General features: G+C 35.4%; 1 protein-coding gene across 2 annotated transcripts in view; it reads right to left on the reverse strand.

Moving 5' to 3' along the window:
* The window catches only part of LOC150085207 (ATP-binding cassette sub-family F member 3), a 197,423-nt gene that overhangs the window by 40,110 nt on the left and 139,110 nt on the right, over nt 1-18,203 (reverse strand). For both annotated transcript variants that reach the window (XM_090373096.1, XM_090373097.1), the window contains 2 exons: nt 15,546-15,746; nt 6,755-6,831 (listed from right to left, as the gene is read on the reverse strand). In XM_090373096.1, coding sequence (XP_090229222.1) covers nt 6,755-6,831; nt 15,546-15,746 — 278 coding nt within the window. The remainder of the gene's footprint in view (nt 1-6,754; nt 6,832-15,545; nt 15,747-18,203) is intronic.

Consider the following 18,203-nt stretch of genomic DNA (forward strand, 5'->3'; position numbering starts at 1 on the left):
AGTTTGAAGGACAGGGTGGATGCCCTCGAAAGATCTAAATTGAGGGGCCCATCAGGCTCTCAGCTGCCCAACTCAACGCCAGAGCTCACTCCTGGGCATCAGGCAACACAGCGGCAATCTCCAAAGCAGAATGCGCTGGTCCCAAAGGAACTAGTTATTGTTGGTGACTCTATTGTCAGGGAGACGGGGAATATATTTTGTAAAAAGGATAGGTGGAACAGGACCAGGGTATGTCTGCCAGGGGCAAAGGTTGATGACGTTGTAGAGCGGATATCATCTTTCAAGGGCACAAAAGGTGATATAGTTGTACACGTTGGCACTAATGATATTAAGAGTAGGAGACCGGCGGAATTACTCAACAAGTACAGGTCACTGTTGAAAAAAAGCCGTGAAATAGGGTTGAATTTGAAAGTGTCTGCAATTCTGCCCAGACACGATAGGAGGGAGTATATGATGAGAGCCTTGTCGATCAATTCGGCCCTGAAAAGATTGTGCAAGGCTCAAGGGGTAGAATTTTTTTCAGCCTGGACTGTACTTGTTAACAGGAGAGATTGCTTCTACAGGGATGGGATACACTTAAATAGAAAGGGTGCAAGATATTTGCTGATGCTATCGAGGCAGTGTTAGGTGGGTCGGAAAACTGCTAGTTTGGGGGGATACAAAGACTAATAGTTTAACAGTAACCACAGGCAGAGGTGAAAGTGATTCTTGCACAACTTCTATTAGAATAAGAAGCGACCTGGAGCGAGGGGTGTTGGGGGTTTCAGGGATGGATGGCAGTCATCATGGAATAGTTGGGTATATGGAATGTGTTAGGGTAACAAGGAATAGGCATAGGAGCATGTATGCTTGCATGTATACCAATGCTAGAAGTATAGTAAATAAATTTGATGAATTTGAAGTGTTGGTCAAGACATAAAAGGCAGATATTGTTGGGATAGCAGAGACGTGGTGTCACAAAGGTATAAGGAATGCAGAACTGGAATTTGGGGAGTACAATGTGTACAGAAAGGATAGACAGGACAGAAAGGGAGGGGGTGTTATGCTGTTAATTAAGAAAAACATAAAATCAAAGGAAGTGCACCCAGTTAATATAGATGAACAGTGCTCTGTTGAGTCAGTTTGGTGTGAGATAAGCACTGTGAAAGGAAAAATAAGAGTAGGAGTGTGTTATAGGCCTAATGACTTGAATGAGTACAATGAACAATTGTACAGAGAAAGAGTGGGCTAGTAAATCAGAATGTCTTATAATGGGGGATTTTAACTTCCCAGATATTGACTGGAACTTGTGGGTTGGTCACTCACACACTAGTCAGACTTTTGTGGAGTTATTGGATGATTGTTTTCTGCAGCAGCATGTTCGAGAGGCAACCAGAGAAAGTAACACTCTTGATCTGGTTATCAGCAGTGATCATTCGTGTATTAAGAATTTGCAGATAAAGGAACCACTAGGTGGCAGTGATCACAGTGTGCTGAAGTGGGATTTACTCAAAGAGGTAACTACCGTCAGGGGTAAAGGAAAGGGTTTTTGCTTCCGTAAAGGGGAGTACAGTGGTCTCAGACAGTTTTTAAATTCTGTACAGTGGGATCAACTGACGATGTTACAAACAGTAAATTCTAAGTGGGAAGCATTCAAAGAATTAATCGTGGAAGCTACTAGACTTTATATACCGATTAAGAAATATCGTTCAAGGTTTAGGCCTAAATGGTTATCAAATGAACTAATGAGACTCGTGACAGAGAAGAAAAATGCATGGGATGCATATAAATTATCAGGTGACGCAGAAGCCTGTGGCAGATATAAGCTAGTCTGTAATCAGGTCACAAAGGAGGTTCGGCAGGCGAAGGCGGATTACGAGAAATCTTTGGCAAAAGATGCTAAGAAAAACAGCAAGGATTTTTTTACTTATATAAACTCTAAAAGGAAGGGGATGAATATGATTGGTCCACTTGACATCGATGGTTCGACTGTTGATGATCCTGCTCAGATAGCAAACAAACTGAATGAGTATTTTGCATCTACATTCACACGTGAGGAATTATTACAATTTGAAAATGGAAGAAGGTTATCAAATTGTAGCAGTGTGCTTAATGATTTTGTAATAACTGAGAGCAAAGTGGAGGAGAAATTGTTGAAGTTAAACATAAGAAAGGCACCTGGGGTGGATGGGATCTATCCAGTTATTTTAAAGGAGGCGGCAAAGCAACTAAGCAAACCCTTAGCCATAATTATGAGAGCATCCTTGGACTCAGGGGAGGTTCCCACGGACTGGAGATGTGCAAATGTGTCCCCAATTCACAAAGGTGGATCGAAGGGTGACACGAGTAATTACAGACCAGTTAGTTTAACTTCTGTTCCGGGTAAAATAATGGAGTCGCTGGTTAAAGATGCATTGCAGGATCATCTAGACAAGACTGCAGCAATAATTCAAACACAGCATGGGTTTGTTAAGGGAAAGTCTTGTCTGACAAATTTGATTGGTTATTATGATGTGGTCACAAAGGAACTGGATGCAAAAAATAATTTTGATATCATATACTTGGATTTCAGGAAAGCTTTTGACACTGTTGCGCATGGAAGACTACTGTACAAATTGGAGCAGAATGGTATTAAGGGTAAGTTGCTACAATGGATAAAAGGATGGTTAAGTGGGAGAAGACAGAGGGTGGTAATCAATGGGTGCTGCTCTTCGTGGACTAATGTTATTAGTGGAGTCCCACAGGGTTCGGTGTTGGGTCCACTGTTGTTTTGTGTATTTATCAATGATATTGATGAAGGTATATCAGGCTTAATGTCGAAGTTTGCAGATGACACAAAGGTTGGCAGGGTTGTTAATGACAGTAATGGCAGTGTGCTACTGCAACAGGATCTAGATAATTTGGGCAGATGGGCTAAGAAGTGGCAACTGAAGTTCAACCTTGACAAATGCAAAGTACTGCATATGGGTAGAAGTAACCCCAGAGAAACGTACCAACTGTGTGGTACTACACTTAAGGTGGTAAAAAATGAAAAAGACCTGGGAGTAATTGTGCAGTCAGATATGAAGTTTTCTGAGCAGTGCAGACAGGCTGCTAGGGCGGGTCATGGGGTTTTGTCAATGATATATAGGAATTTTGCTAGCAGGGAAAAGGAGGTGATTGTCCCTCTGTATAAGGCAATGGTCAGGCCACGCCTTGAGTACTGCGTACAGGTCTGGAGGCCTCATTTTAGGAAGGATGTAGAGTTGCTTGAGCGTGTACAGAGAAGAGCAACACGATTGGTGAGGGGAATGAAGGGATTCTCTTACCAAGAGAGGCTTAAGTTCTGCAAATTGCAGTGGCTGGAGACTAGGCACCTGCGCGGTGATCTGATTGAGGTCTATAAGGCCTTGAATGGGTTGAGCACGCTGAATTCTGATGGGATCCTTCCACTTGTTCAGATTACCAACCTACGGGGACATAAGTTCAAATTAAGAAAGGACAGATGTAGAATAGATGTGCGGAAATTTGCCTTTAGCCAGCGGGTGGTTAATTGCTGGAACAAACTTCCATCTGTCGTTGTAGAAGTTGATAGGTTAAATAAATTTAAGGAGGAACTGGACAGGCATTTGGAGGGAATGGTGTGATTTTTTTTTTTTTTTTTTTTTTTGGCTGATGCTGCATAAGCTCCTACACTTGCTTTCTTGCATCATGTGCCACTACTACTACTACTATTTTATGGGATTAAAAAGTGATGTTACAATTGAACATGGTAAAACTAAAAAGAAACTTTTGAATCAGTTGATAGAAATCTGGCAGAGAAGATGGGAAGGAAGTGATACTGGAGTGGTTACCAGGCTCTTCATACCAAGGGTATCGTTTGCCTTGGATAAAAAGATTAATGTATGGATTTATCCAGAGATGAAAACTTATGTTTTAACTGGTCATGGTTACTTTAATTTAAAATTATGCTATTTTGGGTTAGTGCCTCTGTTCGTGTGAAGAATCTTGGTCTTGTATTATACGACTTTAATTTATGAACAATAAAGGATGCAACTAAAACAGCTAATTCATGAATTAGGTTTGGGCAATGAGCATCTCTACCTTCAAAGCAGAGAAAAGTTTAATGCCTTGCAGGAATTTGCACAGTCTGTCTTTACAAAGCATAGACAGATGTCTATGCTGGTCATGTCTGCTTAGTAAGTCTTACTATGTTTTTTTTTTTTTTTGGCAGGCACTCAGATCAAGGTTTTTTTTATTATTGTTATACCTCTTTCCTGAGTGCAGGATGATTTTTATTATTATTATTATATATATTTTTTTATTTTATTATTTATTTTATTATTATTATTTATCTATTTCTTTTCTTTTTTTTATTTATTTTATTTTTTTTGCTGGCTTCCAGGTTGGGCCACTTGGGAGGGGGAAGGCTGGTACGTGGGTGGTGCGTTGGTGGGTGCGATATAGTGTGTAGTAACACAGACAGAATAGTAGATTCAGGCTCAGCTCCTCATGACAGGGTCGGGCACCAGGGAGCATTTGCCCATATTGTGACTGCTCCCTGGTGGCGAAGAGGCCTGGCTAACAAGTACAACATATTACACATTACTAACATTCTTGCATTTCACACTTTTCAGGCCCCTTGTAGAAGTTTTACATCAATTACGGAGTACACAGGTGGAGATAGGTGGAAGCCTAGGAGCCACCATCGATATACATATACAACTTTTAAGAGACTGGAGGAATTCATGGGTCTGAAGTACTCTACCGTTGTGGAATTATTAACTTTTGGCAATGGTCTTATGTTATGGACTTTCCACAAAGGTGGAAAGAAAAGCTTGATTAACAGTACCTTGTAAATGGTCAGAAGAGGATCACTGATATTGGCATAGACATTTTATAATGAACTGGAGCACACTATCTTCCCTTACTGTTGTTGTAACCGGTGTCATGTTGAAAGCAGCTATCAGTTGTTTTGTGATGGAGATCGTCACCAATAATTCATGCTGAAGCATGCTAAGGTGATATGGATAAAACATCTGGGTGTTGCTACTTATATCAGCATTTTGGAGATTCCACATGAGAGAACATTATTCTTGACCTCATTTTTATCAAGGATTCAAGTGATACTAAGAAGCACAAATGATAAATAGGAACTGTTCAAAGTAATTGTACAAGCCAAGCTAAAATAAAAAATTCCTGTATAACTGATGTCTCAGCTGTGAAATCCATATGGTTTTGATGAACTTGAAATATTGAAATGAAATGAAAATTAAAATTGAAGAGTCCCAGAAAGATCTGCACATTGCACATTAGTTCAGCAGTACTGATGAAATTAATAAAAGAGCTAAAACCAAGATGAACCAAACCTTGACTCGCAATTTCTGAAGAGAGCAAAGTCTGCAACAGTATCTTCTTTTAAAAGCAGCCATAATCAGTTGTCGAAGAGACAATCCAGACACAAAAAGCCTAGGTGAACTAATATTTGAAAGCATACTGTACTTGTAAACAATCCTGTGGATGTATTTTAATATCAAATATATATGTAGTTGCCATGAAATTCTGTTTTAAGTTTAGATTTTAAAAAACTTCCTGCTTTTTCTGAAAATATGCTTTCCTCATGCTTACAAGCACTGTTACCTAATGTCTAACATTTTGAAAGTCAAAAGTTGACAGCCATATACTTCTCATGCAGACTTTCAAACCTGAAAACAATTCATGAAAGCTGCCTATTGAGGTTCTTGGGTTTTTTTTTTTAAATTTTGAATTTTAATTTAATTTCAGCTTTTCAATTAGAAAACAATATGGATTTCAGAGTTGAGTACTGAGTTACAGAAGAATTTGCTATTCCTTTCAGTTAGTAATTTTTGTAGCTGCCCATCTTTTTTATACCTTCAGTGCATCATTCTTCCATGCCTAGACTAAAGTGAGTGGACACCGATTTGAAGTCAATAACAGAAAGCAAGTTTCATGGGATGAATATAAATTATCAAAGGACACTGAATACATTTAAACAGCATTGGCAAAGTGGGTGAATACCATTAACAAAATGTTATGAATCCATTAAACACTAGAAGGAATGTGCTAAACCTGTTGTATCAATGATGACAACACCAAAGGAAAGCTTTGATACTGTTATTGACTCCCAAATGCATAGTTGATGAGCTAAATAAATTTTTATTTACATGAATGTTTAAGTTTTACAGTGCTGTTTGCTCAGAGAACACCGGCCAACAAATTTAAACTTTTTTTTTTTTTTTTTTTCTTATAATGAAATGAGAAAAAAACAAAGGCCAGCACATCTGGCTTTTAAGAAAATTAATATTTTTGTTTTGCCAGTTTATTAATGAATCATTTAGCAAAATATGAATTTTTGAGCTTAAAATGTTTTGAGTCTAGATCAGTGTTTCCCAACTTTTTTATATTTGCAGCACCCTTAAGCAGCTTTTCAGATTTCGGTGGCACCCCCCTTCTCTTCCCCGACCAGTAGTAATCGTGGTTTTTCATTATCAACATGGAAAATTTCATGATCACACTTTCTCACAACAAGAATGAAGAGAAGAAAATTTTGAGTTATGATCAATTCAGGTTTAGCATGGTACCCCCACTAGAAACAGGTAAAGGAAATATTATGTTCAGTACAAAAAAAAAAAAAAAATCCACGATTAATTGATGATTTCATTTAAAACTAAAGTTAAATTATTTTTAAATTCATAAACAAATAACCAGCTTTAGTTAAATTTTAAAAAGGTTCAACTTTATTCTTTCAGAAAAAAAAAAAAAAAAAAATACTCACAGCTTTTCTAGCATTTTAATTTTGCTTTGAACAAGAGAAGCCCTTTTTGCATTGTACCTGAATTTGTCAATGAATTCCTGAAATCACAATAGTACAATAGTTCATGTAGTGAAGGTATCAAACATTTATTATTATTATTATTAGCCATAAGTGCAAGGAAGCCAGAGGCTTATGCTGCACCAGCCAAAAAAAAAATTTCCAAGTTACCCAGAGAAACAGAGAAAGAGAAAACAAGAGTCAGAAGTAGAAAGTAGAAGGGAATCACCAAGAAAGATAAGAATGACGATATCCAGCTCAGAACCCTGGGTGTGCCAAGCACATACTCACCAGATGTGAGCCCCTGGGGTTAAATACTTAAGAATTAAGGAAACAATTCAGAAGAGGCTCAATATGGGTCTGGAAAGGGGAGGAGAGGTATAACAGGAATTTTGATAGAAAGATATAGAGATGAATTTGAAATAAGGAGATCTGTGTTAATTTTGTGAATTTAGGAAAGCATTTTATAGCATAAATTGGAAAAAGTTTATGGGCATACTGAAGGATATTCCTAGAGTACTGTATACAGGTCTGGAGGCCTCATTTCAAGAAGGATGTAGAGCTGCTGGAATGAGTACAGAGAAGGGCAACAAGATTAGTGAATGGAACAAAGGAGTGCTCTTACGAAGAAAGGCTTAAGTTTTGCAAATTACAGTGTCTGGAGACTAGGCACCAGCGAGGTGATCTGATAGAGGTGCATAAAGCCTTGAATGGTTTAAGCATGCTCAATGCTGATGGGATTCTTCCTCTAGCTCAGAAAAATCACCTGAGAGGGCATAAATTCAAATTGAGGAAAGACAGATGTAGGATAGACGTGAGGAAATTTGCCTTTAGCCAGCGGGTGGTTGGTTGGTGGAACAGACTTCCATCCCTTGTGGTGGAGGTTGATAGCCTAAATAAGTTTAAGGCTCAGCTGGACAGGTATTTTGAACGAACAGAGGGGTGAAGTGGAAGTGGGTTTTTTTTTTTTTTTTTTTTTGGCTGATGCTGCATAAGCTTGCTTTCTTGCATCAAATGCCTCTACTAATGCTGAAATGGTAATGCTAATGCTAATATGGGAATTGACTGGAGAGAAGAATACTGATAAAGTAATTGTATTGGGGACAAAGGGTAATGATGAGAACAGATGAGGAAATATGTGGAAGATGGTATATAGTTAGAGGGTATTATTTCTCCATAACATTATTCAATATATATATATAAATTAAGTAAAACTACTATAAAAGCATATTAAAAATAAAATACAACATGAATTATCATATTACAAAAGAATAATATTAAGTACTCTGTTTGTACCCAATCATTGCTAAAACAGCTACTGGGACAACAGAAAAAGCTAGAAAGAAAGAAATTAAATAAACGATTATAATAGCATATTAAAAATAAAATACGAAAAGAACCATTTTATATAAAAAATTCCTACCCAGGGGTATTACGGGACATACATAAAGGGCCTTAAATTAATAACAAAATGCATTAATCACAAAATGCACAATAAATAACAACATGGAAGCTAATACAAATAAGAATAACATGCTGTATGGGTATCACAGCATAAATGGCACCCCGGGACCGAATATGACCACGCGGGACCCGTCTCTTCATAGCAATGGTCACTTAGCATACAATGCCGTCACACCACATGGGAGTAAAGAAGCAAATAACCAAAAACGTATAAACAATGAAAATATCGGGCTACACATGAAGCAACTCAATTTCAAAAAATGCAACAGCAAACTCTGTAAAACCTGTCCCTACATGCACAGACACCATCTAAATTCTGAAGAAGCACCAACATTCTGTCACACCAAAAATGTAATCTACCTAATTACATGCGGGATATGTGGGATACAATACATCAGACAAACAAGTACAGAGCTCCACCTTCGTATGAACCTTCACAGATCACAAATAAACAGATTTGATGAAAACGCTGCAATAGACGCTCAAAACAGGACAGACAAATACAATAACGAAATCGAATACAGACACTTCAAAAAGCATGACTTCGCCAAAGTATCCATTGCCATTCTAACCATCATCGATAACAACACACAAAGAGGAATCATGGAAGATATGTTCATTCTTTTATATAAATCCCTCTATCCCTATGGATTAAACAATCGATTCAATGGAAGGAACTTCGCATTCACCAGCCCAGAAACATGTACTTACAACATATTCCAGATCAGTAAAAACTGGCAATATAACGGGATTAAAAACGGAAAATTACAGGAATACAACAAAAACAACAGCAAAATACCAATAAATATAAATGATTTCGAAAAACTATTAACAGAATGGGACACAAACCCCATAAACGTCAAAAATATACACAACATACTTTTCTCTATTAAAATAAGCAAACTTAAAGCACTTAACAAAATATACCAAAGGCAAAAGACACAGAATATACACCTCAACAATATACTTGAAGATATATTTAAATTCAGAATAGGCATAAATTTCAACGAACGCAATAAAAAAGAGTACTGCATAATTAAATACCAAAACCGTTTATACGACACAGTTAATATAAGTAATATCATAAATAATAACAAATGTTACCTACCCATCAAAAACACACAAATAAATATTAGATACAGATACACCAAGCCAATAGGACTAACCATCTGCAATTACAAAAACACCATTAATAATATGAATGAAGGAGAACAACCTTGTCACTGCCAGGAAAATAGATATAAAAAATTCGTCAATACACATTACAATCATATAGTAACAGGAGACCTCAATATCATCGAAGACAAAACACTAAGAGAAACAATGAAAAAGGGTACAAAATTCAGACCCAACACCCCAATTAGATTGGAAAATATTAAAAAATCAATATACACAGATCTGTTACAATTTGCATTCAAAATCGCATACAAAAACAATGAACCCATAGAATCATTCCAAAGTTGGATAAACGCCAATACTGAAAACATACTAGACCGTTTCAAGGAAAACTTAAAAAAACATCATATAAATAACAATCAATTAAAATTAAAAAATATCTACAATAAAATAAAAGAAATACAAAACAAATTTGTTATCACTAGAACCGACAAAGCAAACAATAATTTCAGTATCATTTGCAAAAGATTCTACATAGAAGCCATCAAAGAGGAATTGAATGACAATGAAACATACAAGTACATAGACTCCAATCCAAACATCATCAGCAAAAAAGTATTGGGTATGCATAAAAAGCTTAAAATTAAAATAGACAAGATACAATACCCCTACATATATTGGATTCCAAAATATCACAAGATTCCTACGGGAAAAAGATTCATTACCTCAGGCAAAAACAGCTATATCAAGTATACCAGTAAGATCATGGAAGACAAATTAAAAAACATCACCAAAGAAATTAAAAACACCAGAATTATCAACAACAAAGAATATTTGGATGTTATTAAAAAACAAAACAATAATATTAAAAGTATAAACACGTACGACTTCAAAAACCTCTTTACAAGCATAGCGCACGACAACCTAATGGAAGTACTACAAATATATTACCAAAAATATCACAGCATACTACAATGCAAAAAACAATACTGGAATGACCTTACTAAAATCAGTGTAAAAGGGAACTACATTTTAATGGGAGGCAAAGCGTATATACAATGTAGGGGTATAGCTATGGGATCCAGCAGTTCTTGCGCCTTGGCTAACCTCTATCTGCACTATTATGAAAGTAACATTACGGACGATATAAAATTCTATAGATATATAGATGACGTAATTGTGTTTAACCATGACAGCTTTATCAATGTAGCAAAGACAAATTACCCAGCAGACCTTAAGATAGAATGTACAAATCCGGATAACAACCAAAAAGCTGCCTACTTAGACAGTGAAATTGCCATCCACCCAGACAAAATATATACAAATCACTATGATAAAAGAGACCACTTTAATTTCGAAACAATAAAACTCACACACTGGGAAAGTAACATAGCAAAGCATGTACATGGTAATACCATAAGAAATCAGACAAACAGACTATTACAAATATGCAACAATATAAATAACGTAATTATAGCTATTAAAAAACTCATTATAACGCTGGATAGAAACAAAATTCCCAAACAATACAGTAGATATCACATAAAAACTGCCATATACGCAAATAGTAGAAAACACCATCCCAATGTAGACCCACATGCATTTATCAAAAGCCAGCTAAAAATATAATAGTATTTGCTCAGAAGAGTAGCCCCTTATTTATTAGGTTTATTGCACTCAGGCGAGGCTCGTCGCCTGACTGCACTACGACCTATTGCCAAAATTCACCCCCACCCACACCCATTGTAAGAGGCTGTAAATATGTATATAGCTTTGCCTCCGGACAATTAAGTGCTGTTACGCCTTGGAAAAGCGGTACCGGCACTGTCCGAGGTAAGGCATACAATAAAATAAATGTAAAAATTATGTAAATACACAGCTAAGTAAATTCAACTACAAAACCACCATAAAAGACATTGGCCTGAAGATCGGGGACTTCGGCCAATACACCATCGGCACACAACCTATTGGAAGTGAAACCTAATGGAAGTAACACATTGAAACGTCAACGCGACTGCGCAATAAAAATAGCCATCTTTAAAACAAGTTAAGGGCGGGAAACTTCCCTTTTTCGACTCTACGACCTACATTGAAACACATCAAGTAAGTAATGTTATTGCAATATATTAAATAAACTTACCCGTAGGGCTTTGTGTATTCTATCACAGTTGCTGTAGAAATTATGGGGAATTAATTTGGTTCATAATAAATTTATAATAAATAGTACTGATTTAACTAATAACAATTAAGATAAACCTGGGACCAAAAAATTTTAAATAGAAACTTAGAATTTAGTTATTTGAAAAAATAGCAAAGCTGTGATAGATGCAAACAGAAACGGGTAAGTAAGAAATGCATTACATCGAATGGACCGTCAATCCGCTCAAAGCCCCCGATGAAGTAGGGGATTTACGTCCATGTGATGTAATACAAAAATGTATAAATATGTTTAATATTATATAATATTGTTTTAAAATAGTATTGCTACAGTTTTTCATCAATAATTGATATAATTTTAGCAATGCGTAACGAGTTGAAAAATCCTGAATGTATAGGCCATGGGAAAATAAGATAACCGAGATTAGGCTAGCTTAAAGACCTGTAATGTCTTAACTATAATACCTATGTGTAGAAAATACCTGTAATTAAGAAAATGAACAAAGACGGAATAAACCACAATAGAATGATAATACAAAAAGAAATAACAATATGTACTCTGTTCGTACCCATGCATTGCTAAAACAGCTACTGGGACAACAGTAAAAGCTAGAGATAGAAATAAATTAAGTAAAACTACTATAAAAGCATATTAAAAATAAAATACAACATGAATTATCATATTACAAAAGAATAATATATATACATACATACATACATATGAAATAAGTATATTGGGTTAAAAAGTGGCAATGGAGAGAGAAAAATAAAAAATAAAAATAAAGATAATATGACAAATGCACCTAAGTGTGCAAATAAGCAGCCAAGGATACAAAAGTTTATACAGTAGACTGTCGATTTTCCGGGATAGATGGTAAAAAAAAAAAAATTCCCAGACAATATACTTATTTCATACATAAGTATATTGGGTTAAAAAGTGGCAATGGAGAGATAAAAATAAAAAATAAAGATAATATGACAAATGTACCTAAGTGTGCAAAGAAGCAGCCAAGGATACAAAAGTTTATACTCTCGTAGACTCTCGATTTTCCGATATAGATGGTAAAAAAAAAAATTCCTGGATAACCCAAAAATACGTAAGAGATACGTTACAGGACTTATCACGTAAGTCGAGTTTTACTTAACTCACAAATGACTAAATATTGCTACTATATCCCTGATATGCCAAAATTACGAAAACCACATAATATCCTCAAAAGAATGAAGAAAAATAGTTGTATATTTTTAATTAGTTCAATTAAAAACTTTATGTGGGGACAGCGGTGAAGTGGCCAAAGTGGCACATAAGAAAAGAAAACATAAAAGGAAGAAAAAAATGGATGTTACTGTACCGTAAAAACTGATATATATTTCGTAGATCTTGGTTATTATAGTTGACTTCATTACCACTTCTTGTATTCTGTCTTTATTGTGTTCACCGTTGCCACTGACAAATCTGAATTCCACGTGATACTTGTTAATATTTGGCCATTTTCATACATCATTATTATTTTAATTTTCTGATCCGACTCGATCGCTTTCCTTTCTTGGTAGATTTACTACTAGTACTGTCTCCCAATGATGACTTATAATGCCGCTTCTTGTCGTTTATTTACGATTTGCAAAACATCTGTTTATACCTTTATATTTATTACTTGAATTTTATATAAGATTTCTGGTTGAATTTTTTTTTTTTTTTAATTTGGAGTCTTGAAGTTGCCCCGGTTAATCCGATCCCGGTAAATCGAGAGTCTGCTGTATATGCAAAGTGGAATTAATAGGTCTGTTAAATATATATATATAAAAAAAAGTGAAGATGGATGTGTAAATTATACAAAATGCCATAACTAATAGGAGAAGGATAGCAGAAAAAGGAAGTATTGTAGGCGTAAAAAAGAGAAAGAATGTGAAAATCCTATTTGTTATAGTGAATTAAGCAAAATTATAGGCTGAATTGAAAGGCCAATCAAAGAGAAGGTAACTGTAAAGCAACAAATGATTAAGTAAAAATAAGGAGTGATAGCCAGAATCAGATACGGGTAGATAATTTTGGTTATAAGTCCAAAAAAGAGGTAGAGCAAATATAAAATTCAAATCTGATGTTAGCTAAAAGTAAAAATTGATACATGATCAGGTACTTCATCAGGGGACTACATCCGATCATGTATCAAAGACTGCATTTCTATACTTGTCCCATGCCTGTGGAAGATAAGCAAATTTAAGAATAAAACTGAGTGAGATCAAAAAAGGGGGTAGTTTTATTCTTAAATTTGCTTATCTACCACAGGTATGGGACAAGTATAGAAATGCAGTCTTTGATACATGATCGAATGTATCAAATTTCTAGAAAATCCTTTGTTAGTGATTGGAGGAAAATTATATATTTTGTGACGTTTTAATTTCAAAAATGGAAGAAAAATTTTTTTCTTATTAATTATTGTTAATTTGACATTTATTTAGTAAGAAAATTTTTACAAAATGCTTTGTTGAGAGTACGATCATTGTTGCTGTAGTTTTGCTACAGACCAAGGATACTGCCTCATGAGATTCTCAGTTTTTGGTTTTAACAGGCTAGAACAAGTTTCTGCCAGGTTCACTCAGTTACCCAGTTGCGGCTTGGTTTTTTTGGTTTTATTGGCTCATCAGCTACTAAGGCTATAATGCGCCCCCCGTTGCGGCAATAGGTACCATAGTGCTGACTTTAAAGGTGATGAAAGTGTTATAATAAGAAATCCTTTGATTTATTGTGCAAACTTAAATGTATTTTCTTTTAACAGATTTAACTAAAGTTACTAAACACTTTCAAAATGGATAAGTTAAATGGATACACATTTCAAATGCAAAATGGATACACATGTTAAAATGGATACACATGTTAAAATGGATACACATTTCAAATGCAAAGAAACAAAAAATTAAAAAGTATGCATTCAGTCCTTTTGGGAATATAATTATTTGGTAATAGATAACAGTAGTTGAACTGGTGTAATTTGCTTATTATGTCAGGTGTTTGGCTGGCTGTTATTGTGAAAGACATTACCAAACATGCCATAGGAAGTTTCCCGAAGCTTTTCCCATATTTAGTAATATTAGAAAAGCTAAACTTCAAGAAGAAAAAAAGAAACTTGAAAGACAAAAATATTTTAAATTTAGGTCAAGCTAATAGTACTTTGTTATTTAGGAGCATTAGCAACTAAGGCCATATTGCTCCGGGAATATGCGGTGGTCATTCCCTGACCTTTCCGCCTCCTCCGTATTAGGTGGTCATGGGCTCGAACCCCGGTCTAAGCTAATAGTAGTAAAGTGTTAGCAAATGAAGTTTCATTTATTTTATCAAATATAATTGCAACGAATTCATTGCTTTACACTAGCGGTGAAATAATAAAAAATTGTGTAGTGTCATTAGAAGTGCTCGCTAGCATCTTACCAGAAAATCAGAAAGCTTATAAGTCAGCAATAAAGCAGAAAAGAAAAGGACTCAAAAATGTGAAATTAAAATTAGAATAACATTTGATGACCATAAGCAATGTCTATTTGTTCATGGTGGTCTTCTCTCGTTGCTCTTCTATACACTTCTTCCAACAAATCCACATTCTTCCTAAAATGAAGCTTCCTTATACAATGGGATAATTGCATTCCTGTCCCTCCTGGAAAAATTCCTGTATATCATTGACAGTACCCAAAGAGCTTTCCTAACTGCCTGTCTGCAATGCTCAGAGAACTTCATGTCTAACTGTGCAGTTACCCTCAAGTCACTTAACCATCTATCACACTGTTCTGTAATACAGAGAGTGTAATAGATTTTTCTTCTTATGTCAGAACCTAGAATATGTTCCGGATTTTTTTTTTTTTTTTTTGCACATACATTTCAAACTGTCAAGTAATATTTTACATTTATTACTTATTGTCTATATAATACTAATAAGACTAAAAACAAAGTAAGTTAACTTCATAATATATTATGGAAAAGAAAAAAGTACACTGCTGACCAAAGATTTATCTGTATATATTTATTTACCTGTACATGTGCTCTATACTGCAGCTGTGCTTCATATTCTCTTTCCTGATGTTTTAATTTTTCATTCAGAGTTCTTATAAAATTACTATAGTTCCCACGATAGCTGTCAATTGTAAAAGAGTGAAAGTGAAGGATGTCTGTAGCGACAGTATCAAGAAACATACGGTCATGCGATACTGTTAAAAGTGTGGAACTCCAAGTCTGAAACAAAATTGACACAGAATCAGTGATTTTTTTTATTTATTTATAAATAACACTAGTTTACAAACTTAAAGTTTGTTCACTGGGTTTTGAATTTCAATAGGTCTTACTGCCAAAATATATTGATGCAATTTCAAATATGACTTAGATTTCTTTCTATCACATCCAGATACATCAATTTAAGAAATAAAAAAGTATTGTTTTTTACGAAAGTATATAACTTTATTGTATTTAGTAATGACAAATTGATAGGATTATATTTTCATATATCAAAAAATATGTAAATACTAACAAGTATTAATCAAAATTCTGAAACTTTCATTAATCAGACCTTCATCTCTTTGTTTGAAAAGAATGTTTAATCATTTTTCTTTTATGTACAGTGCCAGGTTTCTCTCTTTTTAAACACCAGCAGTAGTCGGCCATCATGCTTGTATTCCACCTTCCCTAGTACCTCTGCTCCATTTCCTTTATGTCCCGATGGAATCTCTCCCCTTGCTCTTCGCTCATCTGTGCAAGATTTTCGGGGAAAAAATCAAGATGGGCATACAAAAAGTGAATTTTGATGCTCATATTGCAACCTAAATTGCAAAGCTTTGAGATATTTTGAACAATTTTCTCATAATTTATGATTTCTTAGAAAGTTTTCCATTACACTTTTAAAAGAAATCCAGGCTTCTCTTTCAAAGTCAGTCATAGCAGTTTCAAACTGATCATCTAAAATCAATTTTCTAATTTGAGACCAATGAAGATACCCTCCTTAAGTTTGTGTCAGATAAACTGGGAAATTTACTGCAAAGGTACTTAAAGCAGTTGCCATCCTTATTCAATGCTTTAACAAATTGCTTCATTATGCCTAACTTGATACGCAGTGGAGGTAAAAGTATTTTATCTGGCTTCACCAAACTTTCGTGCACAATATTTTTTGACCCCGGTGTAAGATTGTGCCTCCGAGGCCATTGCTTCTTTGTCCAATGCAGCACTTTAGCTCTGCTATCCCATTCACAAATAAACCATGGCATTTTAGTGTACCCACCCTGTTGCCCCAACAACATACATAACACTTTAAGTCTCCACATAGTTGCCATTCGTGATCTTGATATTTAATTGTCTCCAGAAGCAACTTTAGATTGTCATAAGTTTCTTTTAAGTTTCTGAATGAGCAACTGGCACAGATGTGTACTTATCTCCATTATACAAGAACACCTTTTAAACTAGTCTTAGAAGAGTCTTTAAATAGTCTCCATTCACTAGGAACATATGATGGAGCTCCTAAGGCACTTATTAAACCAGCGATATCACTCCAATATACAAGAGGACCTTCTTGCAAAAAATATTGTATAAACTCCCTTTCATGATTTCTGTACCAGGAAAATGATGTACCTAGAGCAAGTAAGTTCTTCGCTTGAAGTCTGAATCCCAGAATTTCAGCAGCATACTTTGGAAGATTAAAGTCCCTTACTAAATCGTTCAGTTTGACTTGCGTAAATTTCTAAATTCACGCAAGCAAGTGCATCCAATTGATGTTGATGGACAATGCAATGTCGAGTCAGTTTGGTGTGACATAAGCATCGGGAGATCAAAATTGAGAGTAGGAGTGTGTTATAGGCCTAACGACTCTGATGAGTATAATATGAAACTGTACAGGGAAATAGAGTGGGCCAGTAACTCAGAGTCTTATAATGGGGGATTTTAATTTCCCAGATATTGACTGGAATTTGTGGGTTGGTCACACACACTAGCAAGGCTTTTGCGGATTTATTGGATGATTGTTTTCTACATCCTCGGGATGTAGAAAACATCCCGAGGATGTAAAAAGCATGTTCGGGAGGCAACTAGAGGGAGTAATACTCTTGATTTGATTATCAGCAGTGATTATTCATGCATTAAGAATTTGCAGATAAAAGAACCACTGGGTGAAAGTGATCACAATGTACTGATATAGGAATTACTTTAAGATGTAACCACCATCAAGGCTAAAGGGAAGGGATTTTGCTTTCATAAAGGTGACTACAGAGGTCTCAGACAGTTTTTAAATTCTGTACAGTGGAATCAACTGATTTTTTTTTTTTTTTATGTGAACCCCAAACACGAGAGGTATTAGAACCTATAGTGCTTAGTACCGTGCCTGGGTTGGAGGTTGAGAAGACGAAAGAAGATATTTGTTGACATTGGACTTGAACTTCTGTAGATTGTAATTTTCAGGAAATATGTATGAAGGACGGTTGTTCCAGAAAACGGCAGTTGAATGAATAAATGAGGAAGATGAAAAGTTGGTTCTGTGGGTTTGAAGTTGGACAGCAAATGGATGTTGACTGGTGGCGACACGTGTTCGGACTGTTTTGAAAGAGAGAGCGGGAATTATAGAAGCCAATTCAGAAGAACAGTGCCCATGGAAGTATCTGTAGAAGAGGCATGCAGCAGAAACAGTACGTCTATGAGTAAGCGAGTGGAGAT

This window comes from Mastigoproctus giganteus, chromosome 5 (genome assembly GCF_048544385.1).
Source record: "Mastigoproctus giganteus isolate SK-2022 chromosome 5, ASM4854438v1, whole genome shotgun sequence".
NCBI classification, from domain to species: Eukaryota; Metazoa; Arthropoda; class Arachnida; order Uropygi; family Thelyphonidae; genus Mastigoproctus; species Mastigoproctus giganteus.